The 18,720-nt window shown below is 38.5% G+C and overlaps 2 protein-coding genes across 3 annotated transcripts in view; one reads left to right on the forward strand and one right to left on the reverse strand.

Moving 5' to 3' along the window:
* The window catches only part of LOC108702845 (tubulin-specific chaperone D-like), a 124,302-nt gene that overhangs the window by 23,797 nt on the left and 81,785 nt on the right, over positions 1-18,720 (forward strand). For both annotated transcript variants that reach the window (XM_041578731.1, XM_041578730.1), the window contains exons 9-14: positions 2,037-2,082; positions 2,394-2,526; positions 3,284-3,414; positions 5,777-5,837; positions 7,262-7,336; positions 7,869-7,963. In XM_041578731.1, coding sequence (XP_041434665.1) covers positions 2,037-2,082; positions 2,394-2,526; positions 3,284-3,414; positions 5,777-5,837; positions 7,262-7,336; positions 7,869-7,963 — 541 coding nt within the window. The remainder of the gene's footprint in view (positions 1-2,036; positions 2,083-2,393; positions 2,527-3,283; positions 3,415-5,776; positions 5,838-7,261; positions 7,337-7,868; positions 7,964-18,720) is intronic.
* On the reverse strand, positions 10,196-17,480 carry znf750.S (zinc finger protein 750 S homeolog; the record flags this gene model as incomplete). Its single annotated transcript, NM_001095709.1, is given in 3 exon segments — positions 10,196-11,575; positions 11,726-13,272; positions 17,427-17,480. Coding segments are annotated over 2 exon segments (2,031 nt in total). The 3' UTR covers positions 10,196-10,917.

Below are 18,720 nucleotides of genomic sequence, written 5' to 3' on the forward strand. Positions count from 1 at the left end.
TTTAAGTGTCTCTATGAATAACTGTATGTTACATAATAAAGGAGGAATGTAAGCTGATATTACAGTAGCTGATGCTCTTTGTGCTGTGCCACGCTCACAGAATCTTCTCAGTGTGCCAATGAGATGTGCTCTGGAATTGACGACTTTAAAAAGATTTACAGTAGAGTGCTTAGACAATGTTGAAGTGCTCAGATCATTCAGCACCTTGGTGAAATGTACAGCGCTTCAGTATAATCTACATTCTGGTTATGGAGACCTAGCTACAGTGCAAAGTTTGCTAGAGGTCTAGTAACCCATAGCAACCAGTTAGGCAGTAACTTTTGTTGCTCAGAGTGCAAACTTTGCCCTTCTAAGTACATTACCACATGTAGACCAGGGGATTCAAAAATAAGCAGAAGATAAGGAAGCAGAGCTGACCGGCACTCAAACAGATCCACAAGACCATAGATATTTAGTTAAAAAAATTAATTTATTAGTAGAAAAGTTAAAAATATAGCTGCATCTCCATAGGGTGGAGTAGTTTTAACTTTTCTACTAATAAATTTATTTTTTAACTGAATATCTATGGTCTTGTGGATCCGTTTGAGTGCCGGTCAGCTCTGCTTCCTTATCTTCTGCTGTACCGATCCCTAAAGCTGGGGATCTGGGGCTGGTGCACCTGGACCACTTTTACAGTTTGGTGAGTTACTTTATAATTAATTCTGGAGCACCTTGTTTTCCCTTAACAATTCAAAAATAAGCACCTGATTTGAGGCCACTTTGAGCAACATCCAAGGGCATGGTGAATGACTTGTTGCTAACGAGCCACTGGTTGGGGACCAGGTCCGGACTGAGAATTAAAATAGGCCCTGGCATTTCAGGTACACAGAAGCCCAATCAGCCTACATAGAGGCCCAAACAGCTCCCACCAGCCCACTAAATTCTGATTTTCTATGGGACCTTATAGCAGCCCCTCTGGCATTTGCCAGAACCCACAGATTGCCAGTCCGGGCCTGTTGGGGACCAACGATGTAGACATTTGCTTGTACCCAAGCTTGTTGTCTCATTGCTTAGAATGTCTTGTGTGCCTAAATCCTAAATCTAATGCAGACATCAGTGACCATTCATAGACATTTTATTTAACAACTGTGGATTAATCTGAAGGGACTTTACCCAGAGCTCCTTTAATTAAAGTTTTGGGCAGAAACGAGGTCAGTCTTCTGGTACCTGAAATGCTTGCTCTGTGCAATAACCCTCACCAGCCATGCCTGGTATGCAGGTAATGGGAGCAGCTATGGTTGCCCTAATGGTAAACATTATCTTTTATAGAGATGAGTCATCGGCTTACAACATAGTTTCATGGCCCGTGGCGACAGCAGGCTTTGGTGCCATGTTTCTGTGCCACTGGGCGTGTCAAATAGATTGTTGGCTTGTGGAGGATTCTGGGCATTAAATTTCAGCCACAGTGAGGTGGCAGACCTCAGGTTTATGCCTGGTGTGACTTGTGCCTAGAAAGGGATTAACTGTCCCTGAACATATAAACTAGAAGAAGTGCTGTGTATATCTGCCTCAAAAGATTAAAAGTAAATGCTAAAGTAAGGAAAATAATATTATCTGGTCTCCTTGCATAAACTCCAGTCCAAGGGTTGCCAAAACTGGAACAATCACTAAGGTAAGGAGGCCTGTTAGCCCCTCTCTAAATATTTATCTACCACAATTCCCGTTAGTCATAGCTAGTTTTCCATAAAAATAGACAAAGTTTATGTAGTACACCATTATACATACTGCACAGGCCTCATGCATTTCAGACCTTCCTGTACTTTTTCATAGTAAAAAGTTCCTATTACAGAATGTTCCTTTTTTGGTTTTGCTTTTGCCTCTTGGACCTGGCGGTCTATATCCTGCTCTCACTGCCCCCTAGACTAGGCCCTATATGCTACCCATCCATAGTAGGCTTTTTTTTAAACTCCCAGAATGCACAGCCAACTATACCCTCTAAAATATATGTATAAATTGTATTGTAATATTGGGTCCTAATGAATTTTTCTCTGTTTCAGGCTCATCTCTTTAAGCATGGGAAGAGAGAGGACTGTTTACCATATGGTAAGAAGCCTATCTTTGTGTGCTTAGCGGCTTCATGGGATCATTTCACCATTTTCACCAAAGTTAATAAACAATTTAGTTTCGGTAGCTTTTCTGGAGCTATCCCATGGAGAGACATGCACATTCTCACAAACAAACACCAACATAATATTAATTGCTGGTGAGATGTAAATCATAAGCATATTGGGCCTCCTGTCATCCACATGATTTGCTTGTGAGTTAAGTTGGTCTTCTAGAAATAACAAAAATAACAGCAAATATTGTTTTTTTTGTCTGTAAAACCATTTATTTTTCTTCTTTGTGTCACACAGCTTCCGTCGTCCTCACCAGTCTTAACAGCTGTAACTTGTCCGACAGCAACCAGACTGTCCTGCGCAAGCTTGCCATTAAACTCGTCCAGCGCCTCGGCCTTACATTCCTCAAAACCAAAGTGGCTAATTGGAGGTTAGTAACAGCCATTATGGCGGTTTCCATGCTGTTTCATACTGATAGGTTGTAAAAGTTGTTACAGGAACGAAAGCTATAAATTATTTTGTCTGTGTTTATTACACAGTATGTTAAATACGTTCCATCATTCTCTCTCCCAAGTGGAGCTTACCTGTCACAGATATATACATGCCAGCTGCTGTACCAGTGCCCAAAGACTAGAGCAAGAATTAATGTAAAGAGACAAATAAACTTTACAGGAACAGTTTCCTTGTACGACCTACACTTTGAGAAACTGGAGGAAATGATATTTCTTTGTCTTGTTGCCTAAAGGTTATGGCACACAGACTGTATTGCCATTTACATGGTTTCTAGCTTGCAGCTGGAGCAGCATAATACTTGAGAATACCTTCACATAAAAATTGCCCTGCCCGTTAATTGGGGTCTCTTTAATTATAGTAGTGAAGTACCCCTTCGAATATTCATCTTCTCTACATTAATATCAATAAAGATGGATAAGAGCTGCCTTATGCTTTCGTTAGACATTGCCGAATGAGGATATAGTTTATTATGAGTCTACAAAATTTATTCAAATGGGTAGGAGCTGCCATATTGTTTCCCTTAGACAGTACAGTATGAGCATATAGTTTATTGTGTGCCCCGAACATTCCTTCTCTGTATATTTGTGTTTATTCATATGTGTGAGTGCAGTACAGAATGTAGGTTTAGTACCAGTATATTAATTTGATTTAATTTACTCTTGTAACTGCCACAGATATCAGCAGGGTTCAAGATGTTTGGCGGCCAACCTGCTGCAGTCTTCGGCCAACACCCAGAGGTCCAACCCAATCGTATCTCCTGAAGAAGAGGCCTGTGATATTCCGGAGGAGATTCACAAAGTCGTTGGTGCGTTCAGAATATTAAATTTAAGCGTTTGCTATTGCTTTGAAAGATAAAGTTGTTAAAATGGGTTTCCGTATCAGGACCATTGGTTTTTAGAACTGCATCTGTGGAAGAAGGCTTGGATGTTTTTCAGCAAATGAGATAGTACTGGGATACTAGTATTATATAATTTTGGAGACAGGCAAGATTTTTGAGAAAACTTTACAATAATTTCACAAGGGACCCCTGTATGATAGTAATTAGAAAGGGACTGTTTGGGTGTCATACATTAGCTAATAGGCTTCCTACATGGCCCTATGTAAGGGCATCTCCATTATCTTGATCCCTTTCTTTTTGGCCTACAGGCCCCTTAAATTGGCTACGTGACTTGCAATTCCCTTAATGGCATGTGTTTGAAAGATTTTGGCCTGTAAGGTATAAAAGTCAAAACCTAATCCCAGTCAGAATGCAGATTTGGAAGCGTGCCGGAGGGTTCAGTTCTTGCAGAATATCAGGGCCAAGCTGGTATAAAACATGTTTTTCAGCATTTTACATCCAAATATTTGTGGCAAATGCCATGCCTGTCACTAGAAAGGTACAATAAGAAAGAAGTGCAGACAAGGGACATTACCTCTGCAGAGTTTTTATCATACAGAACTAATTGAGGACTGAAGCCCTATCAAATATGTCACATAAGACATGGAGCCATATCTTACCTTCCAACGTTCCATTGACACGGTAACGGGTGCACTACACAACAAATACCAGTGTGAAGGAATGTCGGTGCATATGTTTAGATGATCAACAGCTTGCACCCACTTTCTACACCCTTGAGTGCCATGCTGCACAGGCAGAGGGCACAGTGTAATTACAGGAGAAAAAGTATATCGTGGCCCCAGACTTTTGGAAATTCATGCAGATAGGTCTTTCCTTTAGGGGTATACTGTATATAAAAGAAGAACACCCCTAGATTCCGTAAGTAGTCAGTTCTTTGGCAACTCCGGCTAATCATAATAGAACTATTCCTTAGCTAACAGAATGGTAGCTCCCACTCCTCCCTTATAATAGCACCTGCCGCCACGGATGCAGTAGAACCCCCATTTTACATTTTTCAGGGGACCAGAAATAAATGTTGTAAAATCCAGGAAAATGTAAAATCAGGGAAATGTATTATGCATAATATATATAGGTGGGACCACAAAACAACAAAGTAAAATGAGGCAGGGGATGTAAAATTGAGGTTCCACTGTATTAGAATTTTGCTCTTTTAGGAACTTTGTTCACACCTTGCTACCCTTCCCATTTTGTTCTGTACAACATGCCTTTTTAGAAAGGGTGAAAATACAAGGTTACTGAAATTAACTAGGGATGCACCGAATCCAGGATTCGGCCTTTTTGAGCAGGATTCGGATTCGACCGAATCCATGTGCCTGGCCGAACCGAATCCGCATATATAAATTAGGGGCGGGTAGGGAAATCACGTGACTTTGTCACAAAAGAAGATTTTTTTTCCACTTTTTCCTTTCCTGCCCCTAATTTACATATGCAAATTCGGATTCGGTTCAGTATTCGGCCGAATCTTTCACCAAGGATTCGGCCGAATCCCAAATAGTGGATTCGGTGCATCCCTAAAATTAACCCTTATTACAAAGTTGGTCCAGGGACTGGCTTGATTGGCCTTTTATAGTCAGGATGGACTTTTTTGAGGCTTCAGTTGTTTTTTTTACCTTCCTCTGTATTACGAAGAGGTTATTCATGTTGATCTTGATGTAAGTGTCTTTTTTCAGATTATCCACTATGTAACTATATAGGCTGTGCCCGTTATTTCTTTTAGATGCTGTTCTGGCCTCCATTGTTACTGCACTGACACTGCGTTGGCTGCAGTTGACGTAGTAAGAGAAATAGAATATATAATGGGCCTTACTTTGCTGAAATAGTACCTGTTTAACAAAGACTTTAGCATTACAATATAGTGATGTATGTTACTGGTAAATATTTACCCTTTGCATTATACAGTGGATGACATCAGGATTGTTTCGTTTTTGAGCAGAAGTTATTTCAGGAATAGGCTAGCAGATGTTTCATTATGACTCATTATGTCAGTTTCTGGGTTCTCCGGGTTAGAGGTCACAGTAGGAATAAGGAGTGACGCATTCCAAAAGTATTCTACATTGATGTGATAAAAATTACACCAGCAATCACCCCCGTTATTAGAATTTCATGATGGTCTTGCTTCATCTGCCTTGATTCAAACCCATATGTGATATGTGACATTATTTATGTGATTATTTTGGAAACTTAACAAATGGATTTCATTTGTCTGCTCTGCTTATTTTTCTCTCATGTAATACAATCATAAAGGCCCCTCAATATTATGTTTTAACAGAGCAATTGCTGGTTGGCTTGAAAGACAAAGACACTTTTGTCCGTTGGTCTGCTGCGAAAGGGTAAGTTAACCTGCTTTGTGGTGTATATAGCAAACAGTGGCGAAAAGTCCAATATTATATTTTCTTGTGCCAACCGTTAAAGGTCTTTCACAGTGAGAACAGCAAACATTGTTAAAGTAAACTTTGTTGAACCATCGGGCTTTAAAGTAGCCAGAACTGTCATCCCTTTAGCAAAGAGAGGCCTCGTCTGTTTTACCTGACATCAATCTTCCTTTGTCACATAATAACAGCTTGTACTTCAGGGCTAGTTACAATTCCCAGCATCTTTCAGCCAAGGCCCGCTAATGACTGGTAGATCCATGAAACTGAATGGAGGCTTGATGGCCACAAATGGTCATTTCTCAAGCATTGTATGCATAATAGTTGGTATTTTATGTATTCTATTAGGCAAAGAATTCACCAGGACATTGCTGACGTCATTACAGAGAGGCTTACTGTGATATATTGCCAACCCATAGTCAGAGTAATTATGGTGCTCCACTCCATGGAACCAAGCTTGGCTGCACCAGTAGAACCCTTAGTATAAGACTGGACTATCTTGGACTGATTGGAATCTGTCACCTTAAAGGGCACCTGTTGGCCAAAAATATAATCCTCAAACAAAGGTGCGGGTCCGTCTGGCGGTAACAGTAGCTTTTTTTTTTTTAATTGTCCCCCGCTAGCACTAGGACCCTTGCAACTGAAGTGCAGGCTCTATTAACCCACACCTTTGGTTGGAATTTTTTTTTTTTGCCAACAGGTGCCCTTTAAGTGCCCCCCAGCTGCTGAGGCCTTCATTTGGTACTGCATATATTTGGCTACTGACAGTCTGCTCCCCTCACATATCTGGGTGGGCAGTGACTACCTGTGGGCCAAGATAGATTTCTCCAAGTGTCTTAGTGGGCCAGTTTGGCACTGATAGCACCCCAAAGGCTGGTCCTAAATTACCCTTTATATCTGTTAGACTCTCCACTGTTTTATATTTAAACTGACCTAGCATAGTGAGGCCTTAAAATAATTAGGTTGAAGATTTTGAAGGATCAGACATTGTGGGGCAGATTTATCAAGGGTTGAATTTCGAAGTACAAAAAACTTCGAAATTCGACTATCGAATTAAATTTCAACCGATTTTTAGCGATCGATCTAAGGATTTCTATTCGACCATAAAAAAACTTTTGAAGTCGAAGTTTTTTTTAAAGAGACAGTACTTCGATTATCGAATGGTCAAATAGTCAAACGATTTTTACTTCGAATCATTCGAATCGAAGTCAAATGGTCGAATATAGCCTACTCTATGGTCGAAGTACCCAAAAATTTACTTTGAAATTCAAACTTTTTGACATTCGAACCATTCACTCGAGCTTAGTAAATCTGCCCCTGTGAGCTTAAAGAGAATTCACAATACTTGATTTATTTGTATATATTTCTACCATTTTTGTCTCCAGGATTGGAAGACTGACTGGGCGACTTCCTAAGGAGCTGGCAGATGATGTGGTTGGGTCTGTTCTCGACTGTTTCAGGTAAACCTGGTTACATTATTTTAAACATTATTATTTGTTGCGTTTAAAAGCTAAAAGTTTTATATTTTTATGTCTGGTGGCTCTAAAATTGTGATAATAATGAATACAAGGAGTTAATGATTTATGCAGAATCAAAAATACAAGCTATATATATATATATATATATATTTATATATATATATATATATATATCACCATCAAAGAATGCGATTGTATTATATTATTATATTAGGTAAATAAACAGCAGCTGTTTTGGCCTGGCACATCTTTTCATTAGTTATCACCTCCCATTGTCTTATAGAGGTATGGGACCTGTTATCCAGAATGCTCGGGACCTGAGGCTTTCCAGATAAGGGATCTTTACTTAATTTGGATCTTCATACCTTAAGTCTACTAGAAAATCATGTAAACATTAAATAAACCCAAAAGGCTGGTTCTGCGTCCAATAAGGATGAATTATATCTTATTTTGGATCATGTACAAAATACAAGCAATACAAGCAAAGAGGGGCTTATTCAGTTTACATGCTCAGTTTTCAGGAGGCCTATAACGCTTGGCACGGGGGATGCCTGGCTTTGGCTGAACTTGGAAGGCGAGGACTGCTGCTTCCTTCCAGGCTTCCAGATGGTAAGTACTGGTCTCTTTTTTTAAGGCAGGGTAAGTGTTTATCTGTAGGTCGAATTCTTAACTGGCCACTGTTGTCTGTAATAGGTCTATTTAAAGGAGAAGGAAAGGCTGTATTTACTTGGGGGTTTCAAATGTTAGGCACCCCCAAGTGATTTTATTTACTTACATGAAACCAGGGCCAGAACTAGGGGTAGGCAGAGAAGGCACGTGCCTAGGGCGCAAAGCTGGAGGGGCGCCAGGCACGCACCTTCTGTGCCGCTCCTACCCCCTAGTCCAGTCCCCGTTCTGGCCAGCGAGTGTAATATTTTGCATTTCACGCATGTGCGATGGCGGCTTTTCGCGCACGCGCAATGGCGGCTTTTTGCGCTCGCGTATTGGGCGCTTTGACCCGGCACTGCCTGAAACCCCGGGCCGGTGCTCCTATCAGCAGAAAACTGCACCAGCCCAGGAGTTCTTCCAGCTAGCACCACGGAGCGATCCGCTTCTGACCTCTTATTTCTTCGCGCAGTAGTGCAAAAAGCCGAACTTTAATGAAAAAGTTGCCTATTTCATTCTACTGCGCATGCGTCTGCCCATAAAAATTTGAAGGAAGCTGATTGCTTTGTGGTGCTCGCTGGAAGAACCCCCGGACCAATGCAGTTTTCTCCTGATAGGAGCACCAGCCCATGGTGTAAGGTAAGTATATATAATCACTTGGGGATGCCTATGTTTTGGCACCTTCAAGTAAATTGGCCTTTCCTTCTCCTTTAAGAAGGATTTTGCCAGTGGAGTAGCAATACGGCCACAGTGCAAGCATAGCTAAAGGTTACTTGTTCTCAGAAGAATAGCAGATTCCATCACACGGTCCTTGCCCATTTTCGCCTCTCGTAGACGTGTTTTGCAACGTCCATATCTATTGTGAGACACAAACACATTCTTTTTATGGTTGCGTTGCCTGCAGCCATCCGTAGCTGTGCATTCAGTTTGCCTTGCCTTAGGGCAAGCTCATACACCTGAGCTTTGTGTGAGTAGGACAGAACGACACTTGTCGTGTCAGCTGTCACCCCAGCTCCCCATTGTCCTCTAAATCGACTCCACGCCCTTTGTCGGTGCGCTCCCCTGAATAACACGAACAGGTTCCACCTGAGACACTTTTCCTTCTTATCCCATTTCAGTTTTTCATGTCAATAGACGAGAATGAGAAATATTTTTGACCCCTCCCCATTATTTGGTCTGTGGTTTTGGATCCTCAAATAAACTCTCAAGGTGTGGCCCATTATTGACTAGGTAAACACAGACTTGTCCATAACACGCAGTTTAACTGCCTGTTGAAGCGCTAAGCAACTGCTTTCTATTGTCGTTCTGTCAATAGGTCATGTCGTCTATTGTTATGTCTGAATCTATGCGAGGCATATGAGACATTATATAAATGGTTCTAAACCCCAGTCCTCCAGGACCCCAAGAATTAAGTGGAAAAGTTCTAGCTCAGAGAAGTCCAGGCAGTTGCACCATAGCCTTTGGCTTTCATGGCATGCTGCTGTTGTAGTTTGTATTGCCAATACACCCAGTTGCCGCTTAATTGTGCGTAGTATAGGGGTATGTCTATGCTGATATATTTCTATGGTATCTCTTTGAACAGGCAATGAGCAAATTTAGGGTTCTGATTCTGCTAAATCAGGCATGTCCAAAGTCAGGCCGTGGGCCAATTGCGGCCCCTTTTCAAATTTACACCGGCCCTCAGCCTCCACCATGAAATCAATAATAAAGTGGCCCCCCAGCACAGTGCAATCAGGAATCGCGTAGCCGTAGCAGTAATATTTGGGCACATTAGTGAAATGATCTTCCACTTGGTCTTTACTGCTGCCTGTGTGCTGAAGAAGTTAGCATTCAGGCTCTCTCTTCTTCATATTCCAGTCCCTTATTTATTTTAATGTGTGGTTGCTAAGGTCATTTAGAACCTAGCAGCCAGATTGCTAAAATTGCTTACTGGAGAGCTGCTGGATAAAAAAGCTAAATAAATAAAAAAAACACAAATAATAAAAAATGAAAACCAATTGCAAATTGTCTCGGAATATCACTCTGTACACATTATACTTAAAGTTCAATTAAAGGTGAACAAACCTGTAAATATTTTTTGTGCATTTTAAAATGGAAATAATGAATTAAAATGCAATGAACATAAGAAACGATAACATTGTATGAAATATATTTATATTTTATTATGAGAGTTTCGAACAGACGTGTAAAGGCAAAGAGTCATAAATCCCAGTTATTTTAAAAAACACATTTGATTCGTCTGCTCTTTCCCCTTTGTTTCTTATATACAAGTCTAGTGCTAGCAGTGCTCTCACTTATATAAAAATAAATTACATTATATAGATAAATATTACACAAAAAAGCAAAGAGTGTTGCATTTGCGGAAAACAATATAGCTTTCACATTAAACAAAATCTGCAGAAAAATGCACATATTTATACATAAATATACAGCAATGACTTATAAAATTGTATTAGATAATACAAAGCATAATTCCTTCAGATTTGAGGTACTTTGTAGCTAGCACAAAATGTTACATTTTTTTTTCTACTTTGTTGTTCTATCTTCAAAATAGACTTTTCTGCTAAATATTAGCTTTTTGGGCCTATTTGTCTTCTGGAATTCATTTTGATATATATAATTATCCCTTAGATAGCATAGGGCCAATTTCGGAGACCATATTTGTAAAACTATGCAGTAGTAATAACTTTTCAGGTACCAAAATAAGTGAAAATTTAGTTTATGCCAATTTAAAATAGTATTTATCATTTTCTGTTTTCTTATCTTTAATACTGTTTAGATATTCAAACTGCCATTTTTTCTTTCTTAGAAATAAACCAGATTTTCATTATTTCTAACCCCGATATTTTTGTTTACAGAAATTGTCCCTTTTTACTATATAGTTTAGTGGTCCATAGAGGTCTTAATGGGATTTCAAACTATGATACCCTGGGCCTTTTTCGAAGGGTAAACATTCTTCCAGAATCTACAGCTTTATGTTTTTTATTTGAGCTTTGAGATTTTCCAGGGTCCTTAGAGTTTGTTCGCTTTTGTCCCCTTGCACCAATATCGGTCTCTGTTTCTTGGGCTGCTGGAGATCTTGGATGAACCTGCTCGGGAACTACTGTCTCTTTCTCTGGGAATTCATCCTCTGTTCCTCTTAGTGGTACACCAGGACTGGACGTGGCTAACTGGCAAAGGGCAACCGCTGCCGACTGTTTTTGCTCGTCACAGTTTTCAATGATGCCTAGCGAGTGTATGCCTCTAGAAGTGGGAGATCGTTTGTCTGTGGTATGAATGACTTGATAAATTGGGGGACTTGTGCTTTGTCTTGGTAATGATAGTCTTTCGTCTGCACATAGTGTGTTGTGGTTACTGCCAGAATCTTTCACCGAAAGGTTTAAAGGAAAGTCTTGCATCTCCATGAATCCTACACACTCTTTGTTGGAGTTGCTGTTGTGTACTGTATCAACATCCCTGGCCTCGACCTCTGATTTCTTGGAAAGGTTAAGAGGTACTATTGTGTTGTCATGAGGCACAGCGTCATCGGTGAAGATGATGCTATCTGAGTGGGACTGGACTTCATTATTCCTAAAGCTGGAAGAAAAGAAGAAATGATTAGCCAATGCTTTTATTAAGCAGACTGCAGAACACATACTACCTCCCCAAAACACCAGCACTAAAATGCACGGATTTTTCCAAAGACTTAACAAGGTTAAAAGAGAGATAAAAACTAATTATAATCACCTTGGAGAGTTTTCTCTGCTGATAATTGTCTGGGAATCTGTGCTTTTCCTCACAGCTTTGCCACTTGTGACGTCTTTTCCTATTATATCAGATGTTGAAGTGGACTTGTTAGAGAGATCAAAGATGCCTTCATGGCCCTGGCTGTTCTGGGTAAAGTTGGTTGGGCTGGGTCTTCCAGGAGATCCAGTTGCTGCACTCCCTGCTCTTGGACTCATTTTCACACTGTCAGAATCACTTTTGGAGTCAAGGTTCTTGGCCGGAACTGGTGATATTTCCTTTTGAATTTCAAAAAACTTTTGAAAGCCTTCCAGAGGATACAACCTAGATGGATGTGAAGATGGGTAGATACAAGCTGGGCTGTCCATTGAATGAGAAATATGCTCTTTGGAGAGACCAGGTACAGAGGGTACCTTCAAGCCATAAGTCAAATATGGGTGTTCTGTGGGCCTGTAAAATCCATAGTGCAATTGGGGATTCTGCTGGAACTGTTGTAGAAGTCTATAATGCTCAAAATGTGCACTGATAGGTTTCGGCAAGGGTAATCCTGAAGATTGTAAAGGATGTGGAAGGAATGGTCTTTGGTCTGGTGATGAGTAGACGGAGAGCATTGGATTTTCACACTCTGTCTGTGGAAACAAGTATGGGGAAAAAACTGCAGGTAGTCCTGCTTCTGAATAAAATTGTGGGGGGTATTCTGAGATCATTGGGTGGATATAACGAGGCATTGAGGACTTTTGGCTAAAGTCAGGAGAAACAAGTCCAGATTTCCATGGAGTCGGCAGACTGTGGAATGCTGATTTAATACTGTGCACCCCTTTGGCTGGTTCAGCCGATATTGAAGTTAGTTCAGGAATTGATGGATTCTCTGTTCCCTTTATCAGTCTGTGTTCCCCAACTGGAATAAAAGCGGAAGGCCTCATAGCGCCATCCAGACTTGGTGGCTTGTTTATTTGACTTATGGCTACTGGTAGAGACAGAGTCACTTCTTTGGAAACTGTTGTCCTCTCTAGATGATGCTTAGCATCATTTTTAAGATCTAGGTTATCTTTTACTTCTTCCCTAGCTACATTGTGTTGCGTTTTGGATTCCAGATTGGTAAATCCATTTAATGCAGGAACTGAAGATTTTGCAAAGGGTTCGTTGCTTGTTTGCTTCTGGTCTATAGAGTTGACTTTTGGGTTTTTAGTGATTCGGTCCTGGTCGGTGACAACTGTTATGGAATTTTTGCAGAGGCCGTACTTCATGTGATTAAAAAGATGAGATTTCTCATTGCAGGTGAATGGACACTGAAAGCACTTGAACTTGAATGGCTTCCCTGGAGGCCGGGGAATGTAATGAGGCTTTTTGGGTTTACGTTCCTTCACAAGAGACATTTTTCTTGTCTTTTCAGTACAATCAATGACAACTGGTGCTGTCTATCCACTCAGTCAGTGTCTTCAAGACTATTCTAGTTTTTCAAGTTCTTCCAAACGCCCGATGAGAAACAGGTTCTATCAGAGGCTGTGGTGCCCCCGTCCAAATAATCCAGCAGGTTGAGCAGGAACTAGCTAATGACAGAAAAAAGGAAAATAAATTAGGGATTTCACGAAAAGAACCATATACATTGCCATGTTTAGTTGGGTCGCAGTAAGAAATTATTCCAGCATCAGTTTTTCTCTATATTTTTATATCTCTTACAATTTTTGAGTTACTGGAAGGTTAAAGGGGTGGGAGTCACCAATAGGTGGCAGTATTAAAATAACTATAACTGAGAATGTTCATTAGACAAAACAACAGAATTAACACATTTTTACTTCCTTGTTATAGTAAAATATATTGTAAACTAGACATTTCAATGAAATTTAAATAATTTTTTACCACCCCACCTCTCTTTTGCTTTTCTACTCTTTTGGGGGGAGGGGAGTTGTAGAAGCAAACTACTTTTTGCTCACTCATATTCTGCTCTGCAAGTCAGCTACTGCCAAAAAGGCACCCAGCGAATTTGTACCATTCTAAGTCATTTTATAGATAGGCTAACTGAGCCTGAACATTGATTTATTATCCAGTTCTCTGTGCTTCCTAATAGGACTCATATCTGTCAGCAGTGCTTGTGCCGGCTTGCCCTTTCTTTCTCACCGATACCCAAAGCGTGAGAATCTCTTGGAGTGAAGTTCTCATGATTGTGCACATTAGGATCTGTTATGGCTTGGATTAAATAAAAAAAAAAAAATATTTCATCACTCGCTCTAAACAACCCATTCCTGAAGGTTAGAAAATATCACCTGAAAACTAATTGTTCTTGAGCCACAGGGCACATTTTTTTTCTATTCTAGAAATTAGTTTAATTTATTTTAAGTATTGTGAACATATGAACGTATTAGTGTTATCTGATGATGGATTCCCAAATAATAACTGCTTTTAACAACCGTATATGCACACACCCACACACACACACTGAAGGTGGTTCGCAAAATGTTCGTAATTCTCAAAGTGCTTTATTCAATGTTGGTGTAATTTATGGAATAAAGCACTTTGAGAAATATAGACATTTGGAGTGTGAACCACCTTCATTGTATTTGGTAAACTTTTGAGTTTCAAGGCACCCAGCTCTAAGGGAGTAAACTATTTATATGCATACTATATATTTATATAAACTTATAGACACATGTATTAATATTTGAATGGGATTCCATCATCAGGTAACACTAATAAATTCATACGTGCACACAACTAAATAAATATATACATCCATAAGTTGCAATGCCAGTTAGGATATGTATATATGATTTCCAAATATATTTGTGTATGTGTATTTTTCCATACTTAGGTGTTTCTTTTTAGGTAATTTTTTCTTTTTTAAACAATAAGCTGTAATTAAAAAAAGAGATTGTTGCATTTATTGGGACTCGTGTGTAGTATTCTATTTTATGTTATTAAAAATATATTTTGAAACTTAATTCAAATATTAAATTGGCAGCCGTTACATTTCTTAAACAGTAGAAAAATAATTTTTTTCCTGAATTTATCAAGGAGAAATATATATTAATGTTTTTTTTATTGCCATTTTATTTTAGTATTAGGTATATATTTTAAAAGTACAGATATTGAATTATATTTTTAAAACTATACGTATTAAAATAAATTTTTTTGCAAATGTGAAAGTAACTACTTTTAAGTTTGGTTTTTTATAAAGCGGAAGTAAACTGATTTTACCCAATAACGTGTAATCTGCTTGCCGTTATCATGTAATCAAGGGCACAACTGTGCTATTGTTGGTAACACATGGTCAGAGTAGTTTCTACTGGCTGTCCTCTGTGTGTTGCTGAAAGTACCAGTGCTAATTACCTTTGAAGGTTACTGTTGTCAAAACAAACGTAAAAAACAAATTCAATGTGCATTTTGCATTTCCATGCCAACTGGAACAAAGCAGGTTTGGTTGCAAGCCCACCTTATTGTTGGCAAGAACATTTGAGTTTCTACTGAGTTTCTGTTTCCTTTTTTTGGGAAGTTGAAAAATAAAGGAGAAATTGAAGGGGAAAAAAATAATTGAGATGTTTTAATGTTTTTTAAGTATCATTATGAATTTAGCCACAAAATAAGAAGAATAAATAAAGTTATTTTCCTATACAACTCATACTAAGTCTACACTTCTGAAACTGTGAAATATCACTGTTTATTACTTAGGGAAATAATAATATTCCTGAATATGATATAATATTAGTTGGGGGACGTGTTAATCAATGAACCGAAAGACCATTCTCCACCAAATCCTCCAAAACTTCTCTAGAAGCTAATGCAATTGATTTGGGGTTTGACTATTTGAACAAGAATTTTTTGTTTAGCATTGTCTCACTTTACACCTTGATTAATAGCAATACTTTCATATCCTTGTAACACTGATAATGCCATTAAAGCCCAATAGACTCACCATACCTGCCTTTTACCCTATAGGCTGTATGTTCTCCAATTAAATTTACTACAGATAATTTCTAGGGCACACAATACTTTTGCTATCCAATTAACCAAACCCAATTTTTTATAGCACCCTCTTATTAGTGAGAAGTGACATAGGTAAGAAGCATTTTTAAGGGCATGTTCAAATAAAAAAAAATGCGATGTGGCAATTATTGCATAATCTGCGGCCGTAGTACTTGTCAGTCCTGCTGTGTTGTAAGAATAGAGCGTTTGTATTCATAAAGTTATGGGCACCAGCCTTTACCTTTAATATTCACAAGTACTGGAAATGTTAATAATAAACTTTTGGAGATGTCAGTAATAAAAGAACTTGGCTAAACCATTCCCCCAAAATTGTCATCTGAAAAGGAAATGTTAGACCTACTCAAACAGGGAAGTCATAGCCAGTAAGTCTGGTTAATTGAGCTGCTTCTATCTCAGTGTATTTCTAACCTATTTTTTCTATGTATGTGTGCATTTGTGTATATATATATATATATATATATATATATATATATATATTGTTTTTTTTTTTTTGCTTCCCTGACGAAGGTTCCGGTTAGGAACCGAAACGTAGGATGTATTAAACCTCACTTTTGATTCATAATACAGCTGTTTTGGTCAAATTCCTAGGAGTGCCGTCGTCTGCTGCAATTCTACTATTTAAACTTTGACTGGCACCCAGGTTGAATATGGATACAAGGTTGTGCGTTCCTTATGCCTTTCTATATATATATATATATATATATATATATATATATATATATTTTTTTTTTTTATTACTTTTTTTTTTTAGCAAGATTCAAATTCTACCTAACCTAAGAGCTTGGCCAAACCCCTACTCTATATAAAGCAAAATATTTGTGTGTATATGTATGTATGTATGTATATATATATATATATATATATATATATATATATATATATATATATATATATATATATATATATATATATATATATAAATATCACAAACAGGGAAATTAAGAAGATGAAAAAATTAAAGTGGAATACGTTTGTAATAGTAAAATACAAATTGAATTGTAATAATATAATGTTAAAACTATTTCTAATTTGATTCTAAATTATTATAAAAGAACATTTATTGCCCATTCATTTTGGTTTTCAGGATCTACATTGCCCTTCTATAATGCCAGTCTCTCTGTCTGTCTTTCACTCGCGTCTAAAACATATTCCGTAGGTAAATTCACACACAGGTGTATAATACACGATAATAATACAAGTGTTATATTGAAAGCTAGGTCTCCACCTATGTTTGGGACAGTCTAAGAAAGTGTTTTTGCCATATTTAAAAAAAAAAATAGTAAAACAAAATAAAATTAGTGACAACTGTCGAAAAAAATTAAATTTTCTACCTGCAAACAGGTAGGAAATAAAGAGAACACGTTTGTCTAAAAATTTACTAAGGCTACTCATTTCGATCGACAAAATCTTTAGTTTAATATCCCCTTTAAGAAAGGTTCAGAACAACATAAAAAAAACATTGTCGATATTAAGACAAATAAAACAGATTTTAGATACATTCTTAAATCAGAGATTAAAAGGATCTGAGAGTTTGGAGAATACGTCCGGGCAAAGCACCTGCTGTAGTTAGTATCTTGGTTACTGACAGTTCATGTGTATGAGAGGCTGAAGTTCACAATTGACTCAAGTGGGAGAGAGCTGGCATAGAGCAGCCACAGAAGGGAAGGCAAGAAGGGGAAAAAATACAGATTTGTTATAAAAGAAGGAGCCAGGTCTAACTTACCAGCTGTTGCTGAGCTGTGTCTTGAGCTGTCAGAGAGCAAGGTACCTGTTGCCTGCCTTATTGCTAGGTGCAAATGAAACCTGCACTCCCAGTGGGAGGGGATTTAAGCACACAAGTTCAGCCCTGGGGCTGTGAAGATGCACCTGATATTATTCATGCCCCAAGCAACAATTCATGTGTTTGCCTCTATCCACCTCAGCACACACACAGCCGACACTGTACCCTGCTGCTACTTAGGGGAAGGAATTGTGCCGCACAATTTGCCACAGTTAGTAGAACCAACTGCTCGACTCAATAGGTCATTCTTTGTAATGCTGCTCTCTGAAAGGACATTTTAGGCTGGTTTTCTGCCCAGAGAACCTAATTGCAAAATTACCACCCTTTTTTAAATAAATATATATATATATATATATATATATATATATATATATATATATATATATATATATATATATATATATATATATATATATATATATATTTGGGGGGATGGGGGAATTTAATCACTTTCTATCAAAACTAAACTGCCAATACATGACTGAGACATTGTGATAGGTAGAAAGGAAATGTGTATGTCCTGCTGCTTTGATCTCTGATTTCCTGGGAGAGGATACTAAGGATGCTGGGAGATGTAGTTGACAGGGTATGCCAGTTCAGGAAGATGTTTGTGTGCTTATGTCCTCTAACTGAGGAACACATGAGCTTGCAACCAATGCTACACAGTGCACTGACGGAACTGCGGGGGTGGCACTTTGATGAGTGGGTAATATTAAGCAAACAGGTGTAACCTGCACATGGATTCATGCCCTGCTTTTAACTGCACACTGCTGCACTAGTCTCAAATTAGGTCACCCTTCCTTGAATGGCATTATTGCCATTAGTAATGCTTCTTTATAAAGTGCCAGCAAATTCTGTACAACAAAAGGGTGTATACATCCAGATTATATACATTACATTAAATCATATACTGTACTGACCCTTACAGGGCCTGCTTGGTAGAGCTCAGAATCTAAAAGGGAAGGGAGGTATGAAACTGAAGGTATGGGAATGGGGTCTGTCCTTTACATGGATAAACCTCCAATACACTGTTAATATATGAGAGATGTAGCCTTATATATATTGTCTATGGGAAACTATGGCAGCTCCCATCTAGAGTTCAGTAAGTACAGAGGAAGGAATATGTTGCACAAACATTAAGCTATATGTGTTTCTATGGATAAAAGGGTGCCAAAATGATGGGTAGTGTTGCTCTCATATTAGGCAGCGAAACTGTGAGCTTTCTGCACCTTAGGGC

This window comes from Xenopus laevis, chromosome 9_10S (genome assembly GCF_017654675.1).
Source record: "Xenopus laevis strain J_2021 chromosome 9_10S, Xenopus_laevis_v10.1, whole genome shotgun sequence".
Taxonomy (NCBI): domain Eukaryota; kingdom Metazoa; phylum Chordata; class Amphibia; order Anura; family Pipidae; genus Xenopus; species Xenopus laevis.